The sequence below is a fragment of the Orcinus orca genome, chromosome 4 (genome assembly GCF_937001465.1).
Source record: "Orcinus orca chromosome 4, mOrcOrc1.1, whole genome shotgun sequence".
Lineage (NCBI taxonomy): Eukaryota > Metazoa > Chordata > Mammalia > Artiodactyla > Delphinidae > Orcinus > Orcinus orca.
The window spans coordinates 93679506-93699770 of NC_064562.1; the positions used below are offsets into that span (position 1 = coordinate 93679506).

Consider the following 20265-nt stretch of genomic DNA (forward strand, 5'->3'; position numbering starts at 1 on the left):
GCTTGGGTCCTACTTACTCTTTCCTTCTCAAAAAAGTTTCCTACCTGGAATTTAGCCTGTTTTGTTTTTTTTCCTTTTTACCTTAATAATCACTTTTCCATTTGTTTTTTGCTGGCCCATTTTCTAGCCTCCTAGAATCAGTTATACCTCAGGTGTATACCATTTCTTCTCCTTTTACATTAAACATTCATCCACGGTCATGAGTCTTCCCTTGTATAGATTACCTTCATTCACATATTGCTATCAGTCTGCCTGGATGCTCATGCCAGGGAGCTAAAAACCTCAGGTGGTTCTGTTAATACAACCTTCTACCTTCTTTGGTTGACTCATGATACCCAGCTACCTTTTATTCTGAGTAATTAATTCATTTTTTGGTGAACACGTGTCAAACATATTCAAAACCACAGCTATTTTTTACTCTCCTTAATATCTTGACTCTCCATATGTTTCCCTTTTCATTGTATAAGACTCTATTGCCTTATTCCTGACCTCCAAGCTTCCAGTTTGGTCTGTCATCTTAATCATGTCCCTTTCTTGCCAAGAATTTTGAAATGGTTTTCTTTTGCCTCCATAATAAAGACCAAATTCCTCTCCTAGGCACTGTAGGATCTCCAGCCCTATTTCCCATTATTTCTTTGTGAGTTCAGAATTATAAATATGCTCATTCATAAATTAGTTCCTGAGCAGATGTTTGTTGTTTCCACCTTTGGTCTTGTGCTTAGAATTCTGTTTTGCTCATCCTCCTCCCAAAACTCTAGTTTTGTCTTTTAAATTGCTCCACATCCTCAAGAGCTCACACAAATATCCTTTTTTTTTTTTTCTCATAGTGCCGAGGACAATTGTCTGAGAATTAAAACATTTGATTCTCCTAATTTTAATACTCACGTGCTATATGACCTTCAGCAAATCACTTACCTCCACTGAATTGACTCATACATTATTTGATACCTCTTGCATGACATTTGTAGTATTCTGTGTTCCATTATGTGTTCATATCAAATTTGACTTATAGCTTTGATTGCTCTTTGGGGACTGGATTGAATTCCTATGCCTGTAACACAATGTGTTGTACATAGTTGAAGATCACTTTGTGGAAAGAGTGAGAGAACTAAGTTTTAATTCAACAGATGAAGATGCTATTGTTAGTGAATGGAATGGGTGAGTGAATATCAAGGCAAGCACACTCTTGAGTAGATTCCAAGTGCCTGTTAGAAAGTAAGCTTTTCTGGATATTTTAGTAACTGCATTGCTGGGTACAATCTGTTACCTGTTCAGTAGCCATATTACTTTCTTATATTAAAAGAGACAATCCAATCTCATGAATAATCTAACAGAATGCTACTTAGACGTTAACATGGATACACATCATCTGGAGATCTTCTTAAATTGAAGATTCTGATTCATCAAGTCTGGAGGGGTGTCTAGAATCTTGCATTTCTATTTAGCTGCCAGTTGAAGCCAGTGATATTGGTTACAGGACATCTGAGTACAGTCGGCCCTCCATATCCTTGATTTCCATATCTGAGGACATTTTTGATCCCTGATTGGTGGAACCCTCATTGATGAACCTGAGGATGCAGAGGGCTGACTGACTGTAAGGGACTTCAGCATCTACAGAGTTTGGTACCCGCTGTGGGTCCTGGGACCAATCTCCTGTGGATACCAAGGAATGACTAATAAGTGTTATTTATTTTCCCTAACAAAATTGGGCCATTTGCCCTGCCGACAGTAGCATTTAGATTGTAGTTCTGGGAAAGAATCTGTAAATGATCTGTTCCAGAGAAAGTCAATCTCTTTCCACATTTGTATGTGTTTATAACTTACTAAACATATGTATTTTCTCCTGTCTATTTTCAGAGGAGAGAAATGACTGGATCAGCATCCTGTTAAATGCACTGAAGTTACAGGCCCTTTCCTCGCAGTCTCAAGGAGCTGTTGCACCTGAGAAATGTGGATATCTTGAACTGAGAGGCTATAAAGCTAAAATTTTTACTGTGTTAAGTGGAAACAGTGTGTGGCTTTGCAAAAATGAACAGGTGAGCTATGTTACAGTGATTGCAAATTGTGGTTCCTTACATTACAAACGTGACAAAGCTACATTAACAACAGTGCTTTGTTAGACTTATTCATGTTTTACTGATAGAGTTTTGCTTTTGCCTTCTGTACTCCACTAAGTATAACAAGGAGTTGCTCTGTTGAATTTTCTCAGTTCCACCAGAATCAGGAAGGTAATCTACATCAAATTTGAGACTGGACATCACCCTTTGAAGGAACTGAGGAAATAGAATCATGAAAAATAATTTTTGAAAAGTATTCTTAGCTGAAGTAACATTACAAAACTACATGAGAGAATAATTAAGAACCAATTAACCATTACAGCCGTTGTTGAATAGACCTCGTTCTGCGCCTGTTGTTATTTCTTTTGTTTTGTGACAGAAAATTATAGGGTAGGCACAGGTAACATATTTTCTTCAGTTTACAGGATTTGGGTTTTTTTTTTTTTTTGGTTTTGTTTTTGTCGGTTTTTTTGGAGTAGATACATTGCTTGCCGAGGAGATAATTGACAAGAGACAAGTGATTGATATACACACATTCACACGCATGCATACACACACGTATCACATATATAAATAAGATAGATTGTTGGGATATTAAATTTGTTAACATCAAAGGACTCAGTAGAGAATTTAAATGTTTTGAGGAGACTGATGTTAGTTTTAACAAATTCTGTTAATTTCATTTGATTCTGTAGACTTCTTTTTCTCTAACATACCTGGTTTTTAATATGCATAAGAAAATTATTTTCTTACCCCTTTTTAGGAATGAATTTTTAATCTTTCAGCCTAGAATGTATTAGATACTTAGTCATTATTTGTGGAATTAAGCAGTATGTTTTGGATATCCAATCTAACATGAACTTATTTTGTGATAAATTATCATGGGTTACGATAAAGTGAAATATAAATGCTGACATTTTTCATAACAGAAGATAGAGATAGCAACTCAAAACAGACAGTAGTTTCAAAAAAATTAACTATAGATCTTTATCCAAGGCATCCTCTGAACTTCAGTGTGGATTTATTAATTACATTTTTAAGGATAAGATTTCTTAGCCAATTAACTGTGGAAGGCATCATTGAGCACTGTTGGCATATTAATAACATGGAGAGTTAGCATGTTCCTCAAGAAGGGTGGTGAGGTACAGCTTAATAATGTGTATGAATTGAATATGAACATTTTCAGTCTGTGAAGATGCTTAAAACTTAAAAAAAAATTGGAATAAGGTTAAAAATGCAAAATTTGCATGTATCAGAATGGAAGTTACTCTGCCAAATTAATTGAGGTATTCATTTTTTACTTGCACAGACCTGGTAGACTTCCAATTACTAGTTTCATTATTGATATTAGCTAGGTTATCTGGGTTTATATTATCCTCTAAAAGTATATATTTTTAAAGTTTTGTTAATACTTTCTGGTTAACAAAAAATTATAAGAAACTCTTGCTTTAATAATAATTGAGCTTGAAGAGCATAATAATGACCACCATATGTTGGGTACCAGGTACTGTGCTAATTAATTTATAAACATTCCCTTTTAATCTTCCCCACAAAGGTAGGAGGAAGATATTCTTATCCATGTTTTATAGATGAGGAGAATGACAATTAAGTAACTTGTTTAAGGATTACAGTTCATCATGCAGAGTTTAGTTTAAAACAAGAACTTTATAACTCTAAGCCTAGCTTCTTAGCCACTATATCAAAGTGTCTTTTTAAAGTGTATGTTGAAAAGAAAATTTCTGGCTTGTGACCTTTTAGAAATAGACTAAGAATTCTTTCCTTGAATAACTTAGTTGCCTAGGAGGTTCAGAGTGTGCATTCAGTAAACATTGTATACCATGTCAGACACTCTAAAAATGATGTGTTTACTGAGGAGAACACGTCTTACCTTCCAGGAGGAAAAGTCAGACAAGTCAGCATTTATGGTGGATGGTGAGCTCAGTACTTTATTAGACTTGTGAAGAAGTTACAGAGAAGGGCAAAAAGGGCATCTAGTGAAGTCTGGGAATTAGAAACACTTCCATATACAACTAATCAATATTATCTCCTTAAAAATTAAAGCATTTATGCTGGACCCCTCCTCATCTTTTGAGAAGTAAACCTATTTTTGATGGATGTATATTTCAAGTCTGTTTTCAATGCTTTAACATGCCCATATGTGTGCCTTTAAAAAGTGCACACCATTGTTTGTATATGCAGTCTTAAAAAAAAATTGCATCGTATTATATAGAGCCAGGTCTTAAGGCACTTGGTCTTGAGTCAAGTCTTACAGAATTAATTAGTTGGCTCAAGACCAGATGGATAAATTAAGGAAGGCCCTTCATGTTTAGGCCCTGACATACCATTCCAGTTTCATCTATTTTTACATCTTGGTATATGTCTTTCTCTCCAGAGGAAAGTTGCTCGTGGGTTTTCTTACGTGGTTGAGCAGACTGTGGAAAGAACTTGGGTGACAGGCTAAATAAGGAGTCCTTCTGAATGCAGAGGGCTTTAATCTAGTGTTTTAGGAAAAGCACTAAAAGATAGTAAAATAGTTAGATGTCCCTTCTAAAAGCTTTATACACACAACACGTGAAGTAATCTTATGTTTTTTTTAAATGATAGAAAAAAACTAATCGTAAAAATGTAAGCGATGTTAGATTTGAATCTCTGTATCTTAATTTGTATTACATCTAATTTAAGTCCAAGAATCAAAGCTTAGTTTAAAAAAAATTAAAATAGTGATTTTTATCACCCACATAACTTACAGTATAAATAAAATAAAAAATAAAACTGACCTACATCCCCCTCACATATGAACTATTTTCATTTTTCTTGCCTCTATTTATACATAGTTTTACTAGTTTACTTTGGAACTTTCTCCAGAGGAAGTAAACAAACAGTGGATAGAGGTGGAAGGGTAGCTGCTACAGAATGTGTTGAAGAGTTATTAAAATGGAAGATTGGAAGCTTATTTAGAGCAAAGACGATTGGACTGGGCTATAGCCGTTCTGGGTTTTTATTCTTGCTCTGCTACTGATTGGCTCAGATAATTAAGCTAATCTCTTCCAGTTTGAATGGCATCATGTGAAGAAGAGAGTTGGATTACTATCTCTAAGGCCATTATTTAAGTTGCATGTTAAAATTCCAGATATCTGGGCTCATTCCAGACCCATTGACTTATTTCTGGGGACAGGGGTTTGAATCTGTATTCCTATAAAGCATCCCAGTTGACTCAGTGACTGCTGATGCAAAAACCACACACAGTAAATCACTGCTTTACGGGTTTTTCTTCTTGAAAAATGATAAGCATCCAGCCAAAGAAACGAGATATTTCTGGAGATGGAAAATGTGTAAAGATCTCCTGTGACAGCACTGAGTGCTGCTTTTAGTTCATCATCCCTAATCTTGGGGTTGCTATACCTCTGTTGGAGGTTAACTTTCACTTGGAAGTGTGTCTTTTTCCTGATCAAACACTTTGAAATGTGCAAATGTTTAAGTGGAAATTTAAGAAAATCATTTTTTAGTGGTGATAAGTTTTTAAATAGTTTTGAAGAACTACTACTAATAACTTGTGTATGGTTCTAAACTATAGCTACTGTTTTGGGGTTTTTTCCTACAATCTCAATTTTTATATAAAATTTAAATTTTTCAGCTTATAAATTATATGATAACTGCTTAATTCCTTTTTCTGCATACAAACTTTTGTTACCAGAGTGTGATCTATTGGAAAAATTAAAACTCCATTTGCAAAATCAGCATACAGGAAAGTATTTGAAAAACAATTTGAAAATGTTATTTCCCATAAGTTCCTTTAACTCTGTGTGTATGTCTGGAAATTTACTCTAACTTTGTGGATTATCGTTTATCTTTTCTAGTGCTCTTCCTTTACTTCCAATAGGTGTCCTTAATAGTCCATGTCAAGCATCCGTACAGATATATTTGCAGTACTACTTTCATTTTTTTCTGGATCTGTCCCTTCTACTGAATGAAGAACTTATATTTTCTAAGTTAAAATAGCTATTAGAATAGACTATCATAATTATGGTCTTATTTTTGAAATTCTTTATTTTTTAAGAAAAGTGGCATGATAACAGAAAGGAAGATGCCAATCTGCACGTTCTCAACAGTACACTGCCAAGTCTAAACTCTATGCGATTAACATGGACTTTTCACTTTCTCAGTTGCTCAGTTCAAAGATTTACTTTTTTTAAATCCCTTTCTTTCCCTTTCATTTATTAGCAGATTGTTTAAACTAACTTGAAGTAGCTTCTGAGTAGGAGAAATGCCTTAGGGAATGTTAGGGTTTTTTGTTTTTTGTTTTTTTGTTTTTCCAGATGGCCTATAAGAGGCAGAAAAGAACTATGAAGAGATATGTAGAAACATTTGTTAGAGAGGAAGATGGCAAAGTAAAAATAGATACTAAAATTCTTTACCTAATTACTCAGTTGAAAAACACCGTGGTGCTATTATATAAATTAAATGTTATCCCTTTAAATGCTTACACCATCTCTCAGCCCACCCCCCATGTGTTTAATTTTTGCATAGTTTCTTCTATTCCTTGTTTCTGCTTATGTTTATATGCCTGCAATATATTATAATTATGATAGTTTTTCCACATTGTTACTTCAACTTTGTATAAAATGAGTTGTGTAATAGAGTTTGATTACAGTTCACTGTGTTTATTTATTCATCTGTTTTACAAAAGTTTATTGGGTACCTCTTCATTCCTGGGTGCTGCTCCAAGCACTAGGGGCTCACTGGTAACCCACAAGGTCCCTGCTCTTTAGGATCTTACCTTCTGATGGGGGTAACACATCGTGATAAATAAATGAGATTTCTGAGAGCCTTCTGTTGGTAGCCTTTTCTTTCTTTTAGATTTGCTTTTTGGACAAGAATTCCTATGACCCTTTTCTAAAGAATTGTTTATATTTAAAATGCTGTTAGGTACCTGAATAGGTACCTAACAGAGAATAGGTACCAGTTTCATTTTAACTTTAAAAGTGTTATTATTTTTATATTCCCAAATTAAGGCTGTGACAGTTTACTTTATTCATTCACTGTTGTGCCCTTAGGAGTTCCGGGCAAGTAGCTGACACTCAGTAAACATTTGTAGAATGAAATGGTTGAATTAATAGTCATTTACAGCTGTCTTCATGACTAGAGAGTTTATATTTGAAAAAAATTTTTCTTTTAATATTATTTTCTTCTTTATGTATTCTCTTTTCATTTTTTCCTATTTATTTACTGGAATTATATTGTCACTCCTGACAATTTCTTTAAGCTCTTCATATAATATAGATATTTATCTTCGTGTCATGTTTTCTGCAACTGTTTTTCTAAGCTGTTGCTTATTTTTCACTTTTCAGTTAATTTTTATTTACTTATTTATTTATTTTTGGCTGTGTGCGGGCTTCTCATTGCGGTGGCTTCTCTTGTTGCAGAGCACGGGTTCTAGGTGCGCAGGCTTCAGTAGTTGTGGCGTGTGGGCTCAGTAGCTGTGGCTTGCTGGCTCTAGAGCTCAGGCTCAGTAGTTGTGGCACACGGGCTTACTTGCTCCGCGGCATGTGGGATCTTCCCAGGCCAGGGCTCGAACCCGTGTCCCTTACATTGGCAGGCAGATTCTTAACCACTGCACCACCAGGGAAGCCTTTTCAGTTAAGTTTTGTTACATAGAAATTTTGTTTATAGAGATAAATTGTGTGTTTTTTTCCAGTTCAAAGCTAATAGACTTTCTGTATTTTGAAAAATAATTATCTTATACATTTATTTATCTTGAAATGATGTGGGTGTAGTATATAAGCCAGTATTTTTAAAATTTTAGATAGGTAATGAAATATGAACATACCCTCAGGTATATATATGTAGTGTTATATATATGGTACTGCTACTTGAACGGAATTTCTGCTAATAGATATGAGGTGAATTTAAGATAACTGACTTTGGTTTCCATTTGTTATGTTGTCCTGAAAGCCAGTCTCCCATCTTTTCCTGATGAGTTTTTGAATATCATGTTAATATTAGGGAATTCATTACAACCAGATGTCTTGCTTGGTGGGTTTGTGTATCCATTTAATGATAATTGTGGCATTGAGGTTTTAACTACATTCACTTGATTAAACATTCTCAAGTCGGGGTATAGCAAGAGACTCATTCCCCCAACATAACGTTCCCTCGTGTCTGGCATGGGAATGAAACTCTAACAGAATTTAAATAGACCTCATAGGGCTCTGGCTTGTGTGGTGCAGAAAGAAGCAGCAGGATGGAGGTGGTGGCCTGCTGTTTCTCTGGTTCTGTATCTGGCCAAACTCTGCATCTGGTGTTTCCCTGGAAATCTGGTGCCAATGTCATACAATGCCACATCTGTTTTCCACAAATGTCTAAGCACCAAGTTCTTAAATTCCTGGCCTGGAAACCTGGCATCTGATGTTTCCAAAAATAAGTTTGAGATTTCAGCGAATTTGGGGTTAACAAACCCTTCTTTAATTTTGCTGTTTAGGAATCAAACGGTTGTTTTGCTCTTTCACTTTGTAGTTTTAAAAGGTAGTTTGAGCCAGGTTCTGTTGCTACGCATTTGTACAAATAACCCATTTCAGTGTCGTCGTAAATATTTGCCGTTAATTCTAATCTGAATGTTGAATATGGAATCATTGGTGTGAATACTTTCAGTCACTGTAAATAAAATGGATATATTCTCATTGAAGACAAATTCTGTATTTAGAACCCTCAAATCAGGGGACTGTCTGGATGTATCAGACCCCCAACGTGTATTTCTTTATTCAGTTTTTATAGCAATGCTATATAAGGTAGATAGTACTATCTTTTCATAAATGAGGAAATGGAGGTCTAGATGAATTAAGGACCTTGCCAGTAGTCATACAGCCAGTAAATGGATCAGCAAAGATTCTCTCCCAGTTCTGACTCTTGGTGCCCACATCATCATCATCACCTTTGCAACATCAGACCTGCTCTGCCAAGTGTGGCCATTCATGCTCTTTGAGATCCTACATAGTATAACAGCAAATTAACTGTAAAATATAGTTTACTGCAGAATCTGTTTTTAGCTTTACGTTTTCTGTAACAATATATTTCTACCTATTGAATTTCTACGCTATTGTTTTTTTTCAGTGCAGTTTATAGGGTTTTAAAGGTTGAAGTTTGGCATGTTCCCGACTCGTGCTTATTTTTCAAAATGAGAATAGTACTCACAATCAGATTGTAGTTAATGGGTAATTTAATTTTCTTGAAAGTTTAACACTCACATTCCATCCCATTTTACAAAATTTATATATGCCTGCTAGTTATTTTTAAGCATGCATTTTCTTGTAATTAACTTTTTAATAGGTAATATGTTCGGTTGCCTTCAAATTCAAGAGGTATAAGATAACAATAGTAATAACAATTAGTTAACTGGGAGTATGTATCTGCTCTGCCTTCTTCGCAGAATTGTTAAGAAAATCAAATAAGAGTTCATAGCTGTTTGTAGGCTTCAGAGCACTACACTAACAGATATTAAATCAGTTATGGAGTGTATATGCTTAATGAAGACCAATGCTTTTAAAGCTTTGAACATTAGCAGAAGGGTTGGAATACAGGACAAATAGGTTCTTGACAATCCAGTGTGTCATTGTGTTCTGACCAGCCTATTTTTAACCACTAGCCTTAATAATTTCAAATGGTTTTTGTATAATCTGACTGCATGCTTTTTTTTTTGCTCTGCAGAAGGCAGAGAGAAATGTTTGTATCCTGATATTTAAGTGCTGTAGACTCATACTGTCTAGATTCTACAGCTGGTTCTGCTGTCTAATTCGGTGTTTCTCAGTATTGGCTAGGTTATGAGAATCATATGGTGGTAGTTTTGTTTTGCTTTTTTTTTAACTGAAAATCCTTAGGCAAGCCCTCTGATTCATGGGATCAGAATCTCAGGGTGGGAGGAAGAGATCAACACAGGTAATTTTGATGAGCATCTAGGAGTGAGATATGTTCTAAACATGTTCTAAAGACTGCGTGAAAAGATGGCTTAATGTCACCACAAATATTTTTAGTAAGAAATGCAGTTGTTTCCTATTTAATAGCTTTCAAGAGCACTGACATTTATTTTGTTACTCTGCTGTACATTTTACAGTCCGTTTGTGCCGGTGAGTTCAGGGGATACTCTCTAATTACTCAAAACCATATGGCCATGGCAAGCAGCTGATAAATGGGTTACAGTTTCTTTCCAGGCTACAAAATCATCTTTGCCTTGCTTGGGAGAAATCTGGGGCCTTGAGCCAACCCTCACTTGTTTTATTTTTAACAGAAGTCGCAGCTTTATATGTAGATACTTCACGACTTGCTTGTCGAAATGAGGTACCATCTCTTCAGGCTGGAGCCTTGATAAGGCTCATCAGTTTCCATCCAAGGTTGTCAGTCTTACCATCTGCTAGTCTGATGGTCTGAGTCTGTATCTCCGCCCTTAGTAACACGCGGTACCTGCAGGCCAGGCCCCCATCAGAGAATAATAAGCGGGAGTAGTCTGATAGCCAGGTCTGGTCAAAAGCTGCATCACAGAGAATTGTTTGAAGAAGATGCAGCCTGACTGTTTTATTCTAGAGGTACCCCCATATCAAGCTGAGCCATCAGAAAGCTGTTTCTAAAATATCTTACCTGGCTACCCCTACTTTATTTTCTGATTTATAAAAGAGAGTTTGAATTTCTAATCACATGCCCTGGGAGTTTCTCCAATAGTTACATTATCCAGCAGGAGCATTGGTATAGATAACTGAGAATCTGTTTTCTTTAATTTGATAATTATAAGTTTAACTCGATACCAATATGCTAAAACTTATTAAAATGGGGCAGATTGGAAAAGTTTGATTCTCCTCCTCCATATAGTACTGTTTTTTGTTAGGTGGGCTTATGATACAAAGTGGAAGTATATCACCTTCCAAGTATTTCACAACACCTAGCATGTCTCTGCATCTTTTATATTCCTGGCTCAATTTCTGGCTGTTTCTCCCAACAAAATTAACCATTGTTCTTTCATCAGAAAAAATCATACTCAAGTTACAAATGGGTCATTTCTTCATTCTAACTAAAAACTTGTACATTTTTAAAAATATGAAGTGAAACTTTTCTGCAGTTTGTGAATGGAAACCCTCTACGAATGGGGGAAATTTGTTATAATGTTGTTTTATTCCACTTATTTTATCAACCAGGAATGTATTAGTATCAGATGACAAAAACCTGAAGGATAGTTTAAATAGACAGGGATTTGTTTTAACAAATCTCTTGCTAATGCCATCAGAGAACAAGATTCTTCCTATTTTTTTTCTCCTCACTCTGGCATCCTTACAGTACAAGAATTTGTCCTCAGGCTTTTCATCTCAAGGATGCTTATTACATTCTAAAATCGCTTTGTGCTTCTAGTTGTTGTTTCCCGAGAAGATGGAAAAGCAAGGAATGAAAGTCTTTTCTTTGAAGATGTGTCTCTCCACCCCCCTTCTCTTGCCCCCCAGGCCAGGAATTACTTATATTTTATTGACCATAAGTATGACATATGTTCACTCCAACTGCAAGGGAGATAGGAAAATAGTACTTTTGCTTTTAGCTTGTACAACAGGAGAGACAAAGAGAAGACCTGTGAATTGTTTCTTTCACAGTCTCTGCCAGAAGTGTCCTTCCTGAAAGTGGACCAATATTTTTTGCAGTCGTCTTTAGTATGGCTACTTTTTCCTAGTCATAATTTAATTTAGGAATTCAGAACACATTTAATCTGAACCTGTTCACATAGATAATTCATTTTTCGAGGTACAGATTAATTATATTTTTAAGGTGTGAGATGGTTTGATAAATCAAATTCCAGAACCCTTATGGCTAGATAATGTATTGCAAACTTTAATGCTTTTAGAAGGCAGACTTTGTAGCCTTTTGAACAGTTTCTCATTTTGGTAGATCAAGCTGAACATAGTGGCTGTAGGTGCTGAACCAATGGCAGCTTTCATACGAAAATAGCATTAGAGGAGCTTTTAAAGAATCTAATTGAAGGAAGAAGAAAGTAATAAAATATTGGAAATGAGATAAAATTGTAATATAAGTAATGCTTTTGGTTGAGAGCAAATGAGGAAAATAATGTGACAGAGCAGAGGTAACGACATACAGCAGAACAAAGAGTGAGCAGTCAGGCGGCTTGGGTTTCAGTCCCTTTCTACCATGTACAGCCAGCCGCACTTTCCGCCTCACTTTACCTTTTTGAGCCTCGGTTTTCCCTTCTTTTCATCTAAATAGTAATTATACCAGCCTCACAGTGTCATCTGGCTCCCCCAACTGGAAAACGGCTGGGCACATGGTAAGGGTTAGTTCACTATTAGTTCCCTTTACTAAATGGCTAAAGGTGAAAAAGTGCCTAACTGTTAACAGGCATATGTAGTTCAAGATCTATGTCCTAGTCAACTTATGTTTCATGTGAAAAGACCCTTGCTTTATTAATAGCCTGTCAAGCTTCAAATGCTATCGTGTTACCATGTATTGAAAGTGACTACCTTTTATAAAACCACTCTCAATCCATTTTTAATGAAATAATTCCATCTTTATATGTTGTAGTAAAATTTGATGAGATTTATTAAATTTTAGAGAATATAAATGTACTTTCAAAAATCCACATTTTTGTTTATAATTTTTTTGTTTTTCTCCAAACTAGGATTTTAAGAGTGGACTTGGTATTACCATAATTCCTATGAATGTAGCAAATGTAAAGCAAGTGGACCGAACTGTGAAACAGTCTTTTGAAATAATCACTCCCTATAGGAGTTTTAGGTAAGTTATATTTAAACATTTTTTGTTTGTACTACTACAGGAAATCTTGAGTGATCCCCTTGTACGTTGCCAGTGGTGATTTTCCTTCTTATAGGATACTTAATAAAATTATGTTCTTACTTTTTCATATTGTATAATTTATTAGCCAGTATATAAAAATGTGCCAATAGGCACATGAAAAGATGCTCAATATCACTGATTATTAGAGGTACACAAATCAAAACTACAGTGAGGTATCACCTCACACCAGTCAGAATGGTCATCATTAAAAAGTCTACAAATAATAAATGCTGGAGAGGGTGTAGAGAAAAGGGAACACTCCTGCACTGTTGTGGGAATATAAATTGGGGCAGCCACTATGGAAAAAAGCATGGGGGTTCCTTAAAAAACTAAAAATAGAGTTACCACATGATCCTACAATCTCACTCCTGGGCATATATCTGGAGAAAACTCTCATTTGAAAAGATACATGCACCCCAGTGTTCACTGCAGCACTATTTACAATAGCCAAGACATGGAAGCAACCTAAATGTCCATGGAGAGATGAATGGGTAAAGAAGATGTGGTATATATATATAATGGAATATTACTCAGCCATAAAAATAATGAAATCTTGCCATTTGCAGCAACACAGATGGACCTAGAGATTATCATACTAAGTGAAGACAAAGACAAATATCATATGATATTGCTTATATGTGGAATCTTAAAAAAAATGATACAAATTAACTTATTTACAAAACAGAAACAGACTCACAGACATAGAAAACAGACTTATGGTTACCAAGGGGGATGGTGGGGAGGTAAATTAGGAATTTGGGATTAACATATACACACTACTATATATAGAATGGATAAACAACAAGTACCTACTGTATAGCACAGGAAACTATATTCAAGTACCTACTGTATAGCACAGGAAACTATAGTTAATATTTTGTAATAACTTATAATGGAAAAGAATATGAAAAAATATATGTATATATATAAAACTGAATCACTCTGCTGTACACCTGAAACAAAGAAAAAGTTTATGTTTTTACTTTTTCATATCGTGTAATTTATTATCCAGTGTATAATAACACCTTGAAAAAGTGATTTGAATAATCATACAACCTGAAAGATACTAATTTCATGAGATTTGTGTAGTTTCTTTTCATAATACCTCTTTTTCTTAGAAGGCTTGGTGATTTTTGATCCAGAAATATGTGAAAAATTACTTTATTTTGAAGGTATATAAAATAAAAAGAGATATTACATTGTCTTTAAGCTGTATTGTTATTTTGCCCTCTTTTAGCCTAACCAAATACAGTCTGTCCTTTAAGAGCAATCCCTAATTACAACTGCTCCGTGATTTCCTAAAAGTAACCTCAGCTCAAAATGTTGCTGAATTTAATGGATCTCATAACACATATGATCAAATACCTTAGCATTTTGATACATGTCTTGTATTATGGCACTCTGGTAATTGCTTTATTATGACAATGAAACAGAAAACTTAATGTGTGTTCTTAATATGTGTTAATAATCTGTAATGACCCTCTGGGTGCACCACTCTCCCAGCACCTCAATGTGTTCATCACCCTGAAAGCTCTTCGAACCCTGTTGTTTGGGGGATTTTTTTTTTTTTTTTCCCTCGGCATGTGGGATCTTCCTGGACCGGGGCATGGACCCGTGTCCCCTGCATCGGCAGGCGGACTCTCAACCACAGCGCCACCAGGGAAGCCCCGTGTTTGGGGGATTTTATGGAGGTTTCATTTCATAGGTAAGATTGATGAAATCCTGGGCCATTGGTGATTAACTCCACCAGCCTCTCTCTCCTTCCCAGAGGTCACGGGGTAGGGCTGGTTGAAAGTTCCAAGTCTGTAGTCACATCTTGGTCTTCTGCTGACCAGCTCCCATCCTGAAGCTGTCTAGCCTTCAGCCACAAGCTATCTCATTAGCGTATAAAGGACTTTTATCATTCAGGGTATTCCAAGGTTTTGGGGAACTATATACCAGGAACCAGGGACTAAGACCAAATGTCTATTTTCCATTGTACCATATGGGCTCTGACCAATCTCTATAGAGAAGCAGAAACCACTAAGGAATTTATCAATATTATAGTGATGATGGGACCATGAAGTGATTCAAAAAATATAATCCATGTAGGCCACTCAATTTCTTTATAGATTACATAGAAAATGTTAATCCTCTGTTGTTTTCATTGTCTCTCAAAGCATTTTCATCTTCAGAACAGAAAATTTCAGTGTTAAGCATCATTTTGTGGGTCATTGACTGAGTTTGGAGCACTTGTATGTAGCACATTTTCTGGCACATTATAAGTACGCAGTAAATATTTCTTGAAAGAGTGAACTGATGTTTTAATGTTTTATTCCTTCACTCAGGCACCCAATAAACACTAAGAATTACATGGCTAAAAATGAGTTAGAATTCTGTTAGAATAGTAATCACTTAAAACTTTTTTGATTTCTCAGTTTCTTAAAGCCATCTGGACATTCTTCTATTTTAAAAACAAGAATCTATTTTTAAGACAAAAAATCGAAATTTCTCGTGGGTGTTTTTGATAACTTAGTTTCAGACTATGGCATATTTTCTTGGCAAAATAAGCCAATGGTCCTGAAACTCTGCCAGTCTCTTATTGATTATTATGTAACCACTGCTTAGGAAGCATGACTTCTCTTTTAAGCTTTTGACCTAACAAGGTGATTTTTATATTCTGGTCAGAAAAGTGTGTATGTTAATTTTGGTTCAAGATAGGTAAACAAAGTCATAAGCAATGTGGAAAGTTAAAGGAAAAAAATAGATTTCTCAATGAGATGATTTTTAACAGAAAAGACTCCAACCGCCTGGAAGGCATATTTTTCAGCAGGTGTTTAATTTATGAGTGAAATGAATATGCAAACTGAACATACTGCTTAATTGGCTTTTACAAGGGAGATCGATAATGCAGAAACGTTCATTGTTTCAGCTTTACAGCCGAGTCTGAAAAAGAGAAACAAGAGTGGATTGAAGCTGTGCAGCAATCGATAGCAGAAACTCTCTCTGATTATGAAGTAGCTGAGAAGATTTGGTTCAATGAGTCCAACAGGAGCTGTGCAGATTGTAAAGCCCCAAATCCTGACTGGGCATCCATCAATCTCTGTGTTGTCATCTGTAAGAAGTGTGCAGGTAATTAGAGATAAGTTATGCTCATCACTGTTTGGTGACAGATTGGCACTGAATGCTCTTTAGTGTTCCTATATACTGTGTCCCACCTAATGGCTATGAAAAATAAAGACAGAGAAAATTTATTACATTTAAATCAAATTTAGAAATATCATTCTAAACTTCTCTTATGCATGACTTAAATATAAAAATTGATTTTTAAGCATGTAATCATTTTTTTGTGCCTGCTGGCCCATGTATGGATTTTAAAAAGACAATGCTGAAATTTTTAGGTTTTGGATGAATGTGTTTCAGAATGCACCCTGAACACGCTTGCACTTCATATGATTTGTCCCTTTTTCCTCAGTCATATTTTGTAAGATCTATTTTTCACATCAATCTGCTCTGCACTCTAATCTTGGTTCACCAGATCTGAATTTTTATATAGAAGCATTTTCCAGGTGTATTGAAGTTTGTGAAAGTAACCAGTACTGTGACTAATTTTCTTCTTGTGATCTTATACCTTACAAACTATTTGACAGCTCCTTGTATTTGGGAGGTAAGACAGCTGTCCAAGTGAGTAGAGGGAATGGACCCTAGCTTAGGTATGCGACCGTGGAGGTCTTGGAAAAAGTTAGCTACAACCTAAACTTTCCTTCAGCTTTTCAGCTCTACCAGGTACTGTGCTGTTCCTGGGAATTGAAATGCTCTGTAAGACAAGACATGACATTTCCTGCACAAATATATAAATAGTAATTGCAATAGAGTGTGATAAGGGCAGGAATAGTGTTGAGCACAGGTTTCACTGAGAGAATGCAGAGGAAGAGCACCTCAGAGCAAAGACAGGACAGCTGCTTCAAGCCCTTCAGACTTTTCTAGAGCTCTGTGCTACCACATTTCTCATCACACTGAGCTGATCACCTACATCAATAAAAAGCATCAGTTAATCCTCCTTGACTTCGTATTTTTTCCTAACCTCTTCTCCTCTCCAGTCTCACTGGAAGAGATAGCGTTTGTGTTGTTTAAGGCTGCTCTGTCTACATATGTTCCCTTCCTTTCCTCTCTTCTCAGGATCCTCACCCTGTCACTTATTCACTCTCTGTGTAAGTACAGTTGGTCCTCCATATTCATGGTTCTACATCAAACAACTGTGGATCAAAAATATTTGAAAAACAAAAATTTACAGGAAGTTCAAAAAAGCAAAATTTGAATTTGCATGTACCAGCAACTGTTACATAACATTTTATTGTATTAGGTATTACAAGTAATCTAGGGGGGCTTTCCTGGTGGCGCAGTGGTTGAGAGTCCGCCTGCTGATGCAGGGGACACGGGTTCGTGCCCCGGTCCGGGAGGATCCCACATGCTGCGGAGCAGCTGGGCCCGTGAGCCATGGCCGCTGAGCCTGCGTGTCCGGAGCCTGTGCTCCACAACGGGAGAGGCCACAACAGTGAGAGGCCCGCATACCGCAAAAAAAAAAAAAGAAAAAAGAAAAAAAAAAGTAATCTAGACATGAATTAAAGTATACAAGGATGTGTGTGGGTTATATGCAGATACTATGGCCATTTTATACAAGGGATTTGAGCATCCTCGGATTTTGGTATCTGTGGGTGGTCCTAGTGCCAATCCGAGATACCGAGGGACAACTGTATTGAACTATGGTTTATTTGGTTCAGCATATAAACTTGCATAATTCTGTTAACACCAGCTTTCTGAAAACTTACTATTCTCTTACGTATCATTCTCTGTTCCTTTTTCCTTTCATAGACAAGACACTTTCAAGCGTAGTGGTCTGCACAGGTTTTCTTCATTTCTTTAACTTCCTAGTGTATCATCAGCATCCTGTAATCAGTCTTCGTTTCTCTTGCCTCCAGTAAAAATATTTTCACCACATTTACCAGTGTATTTTACCTCTCAGTTTCTGTGTGGTCAGTGCCTGTCTTCTCTGCCTTCTTTGCAGTATTTGACACTCTTGACCAATCTGTCGCTCAGTGACTTTCCATCCTCCCACAACTTCCGACACACCATTTCCTGTTAGTGTGCTCTTACTACTCTGGTCATCCTTTTCCAGGTTACTTTTCCTTTGCCTGCTCCTAAAATATGTGTGTTTCCTTGGATTATATCCTAAGCTTTCTTTCACTCTGGTGTTCCTGAGTGAGGTTGTCATTTGAATTCAATACTCATTTTTAAGCAGGGGATTCTCACTCTGTTGGAAACTCTACTCTTATAGCTCCTGCTAGATTCTCAACTTGGATTTGCCCAAGATACCTCAAAATTAACATGATAAAATGGAGCTCTCATTGCTGCCCATCTCATTACATTAAACTGTATATTCTCCTATATTCCAAATCTTGGTCAGAAGCAATACTATCTACCATACACTGAAGCCTAAACCTTGAGAGACCCTCTTGACCCTTCCTCTTTCCTTAAAGCCCACCAGGTCCCATCAGTTTTATCTTCTGAATATCTCTAAATCTGTTCTCCACATTATTTCTTTTCCTGCTGCCTCAAGTCAGATTCTTTCCTAGGCTACTCCAGCATCCCTTCTTCCTGCATGCTTTTGAGCTTGACTCCTTTTGGTGTTGCCTTTCTGTAGTCTTCATAAGTGCAAACCTATGCAGGTTCTTGCCATGGTAATTCTAGGGCTTTGTGCTCTGAGTAGTTTCCTTCTCAAAGAATGGAGGAAAGGAACCTATGTAATGTAGAGAAAGGAATGAGAGGAATGAGCTTTCTCATGCACATTAGGCAAAAGGTCCTTAAGATCAAGGATGATGTCTTATATACCTTTTTTCTATCTCAGCTTAGAAAGAGTCTGACATATGCCTGAATGCCCAGTAATGGCTGAATGATGATTTATACAGCAGAATTAAATTGATTATGGTAGAATGCTGGGCATTCTCTTCCAGGCATAATAGTAGAATAAAGAATCGACTTTAGATTTTTAAGTAGGCATTTATTACAGTTGTAGCTAGTTTTTTTTAAGAGTAAAGGGATGATATCTGTATTCACTCACATAGGTATAATTTACACAGACCCATTATAAAATGTTTTCAGTGACCTACAATTTCTAGTTAATTACCAAACAATGAAAAAAATATATATATACGTATATACACATACATACACGCACACATACATGCATATGCACGCACACATATACACACATGTACATGTATACACACTTTTTAAAAGTGTAATTTTATACCAGTACAGGGTGGTGATGGTGATTTCTGTTATCTTCAGTGTGGTTGGTTATGATTCCTGTATGATTACCACCACTACTGTAGGGTGGAAAGTAGGTATTGGTTTGTTTTAAGTTCAAAAGATATATTAATCCACACATACCTATACACGTACATATACACTTTTCTTTTAAAGGTAAAAAGTTTACATACAAATTCAAATAGAAATCAATTGTTTTTTGACTTCAGGGCAACATAGATCTTTAGGACCAAAAGATTCCAAGGTTAGAAGTCTGAAAATGGATGCCAGCATTTGGAGCAATGAACTCATTGAGGTGAGTCCGACTTGACTGTGGTGGTGGTCAGCAGAGGTCCAGGAGGAGGTGTGCAGTGGGGTGGGGTGGTTACTTTAAGAGCTCTCTGATCAAGTTCTCACCACATTATAAAAATGGCTTATAGCCTGTTTGATAGTAGTAACTTTCTACTTTAACTTTCCGAATGCTTCCTAAATGAGACAGTTATTTTAAAAATAAAAAATACAAGGAGCTTTAATAGTAAAAACTACTTGGGGCTTCCCTGGTGGCGCAGTGGTTGAGAGTCCGCCTGCCGATGCAGGGGACACGGGTTCGTGCCCCGGTGCGGGAAGATCCCACATGCCGTGGAGCGGCTGGGCCCGTGAGCCATGGCCACTGAGCCTGCGCGTCCGGAGCCTGCGCGTCCGGAGCCTGTGCTCCGCAACGGGAGAGGCCACAAAAGTGAGAGACCCGCGTACTGCAAAAAAAAAAAAAAAAAAAAAAGTAATAACTACTCTTAAAGGCTTGACAGCTTTTTTTAAAGCCAGAATTGACTTTCTTTCTTTTTAACCCAGCATGGATAAAATATCAGAAAAGTGAATGAAAACATTTGGCAAAATCGACTATTCTTTATCTTGGCCATGCTCTGTCAGTAACTGAGATCATGTCTAACTTGCTGTCTCCTGTATCCATTCTCTGCTCAGGTGTCTGTACCACTCACTGTCAACCACATTAGCCCACCTACTCAGCCATTTTAAATGAATCTGTCTCAATGTGAGCTACCTTCAAAAAGTAATATATATACTACCAAACGTA

The 20265-nt window shown here is 36.4% G+C and overlaps 1 protein-coding gene across 6 annotated transcripts in view; it reads left to right on the forward strand.

The window, feature by feature from the left end:
* Nucleotides 1-20265, forward strand: part of ARAP2 (ArfGAP with RhoGAP domain, ankyrin repeat and PH domain 2) — a 199375-nt gene that overhangs the window by 70261 nt on the left and 108849 nt on the right. For all 6 annotated transcript variants that reach the window (XM_033421634.2, XM_049709607.1, XM_033421631.2 and 3 more), the window contains 4 exons: nt 1858-2036; nt 12715-12830; nt 15802-16001; nt 19406-19491. In XM_033421634.2, coding sequence (XP_033277525.2) covers nt 1858-2036; nt 12715-12830; nt 15802-16001; nt 19406-19491 — 581 coding nt within the window. The remainder of the gene's footprint in view (nt 1-1857; nt 2037-12714; nt 12831-15801; nt 16002-19405; nt 19492-20265) is intronic.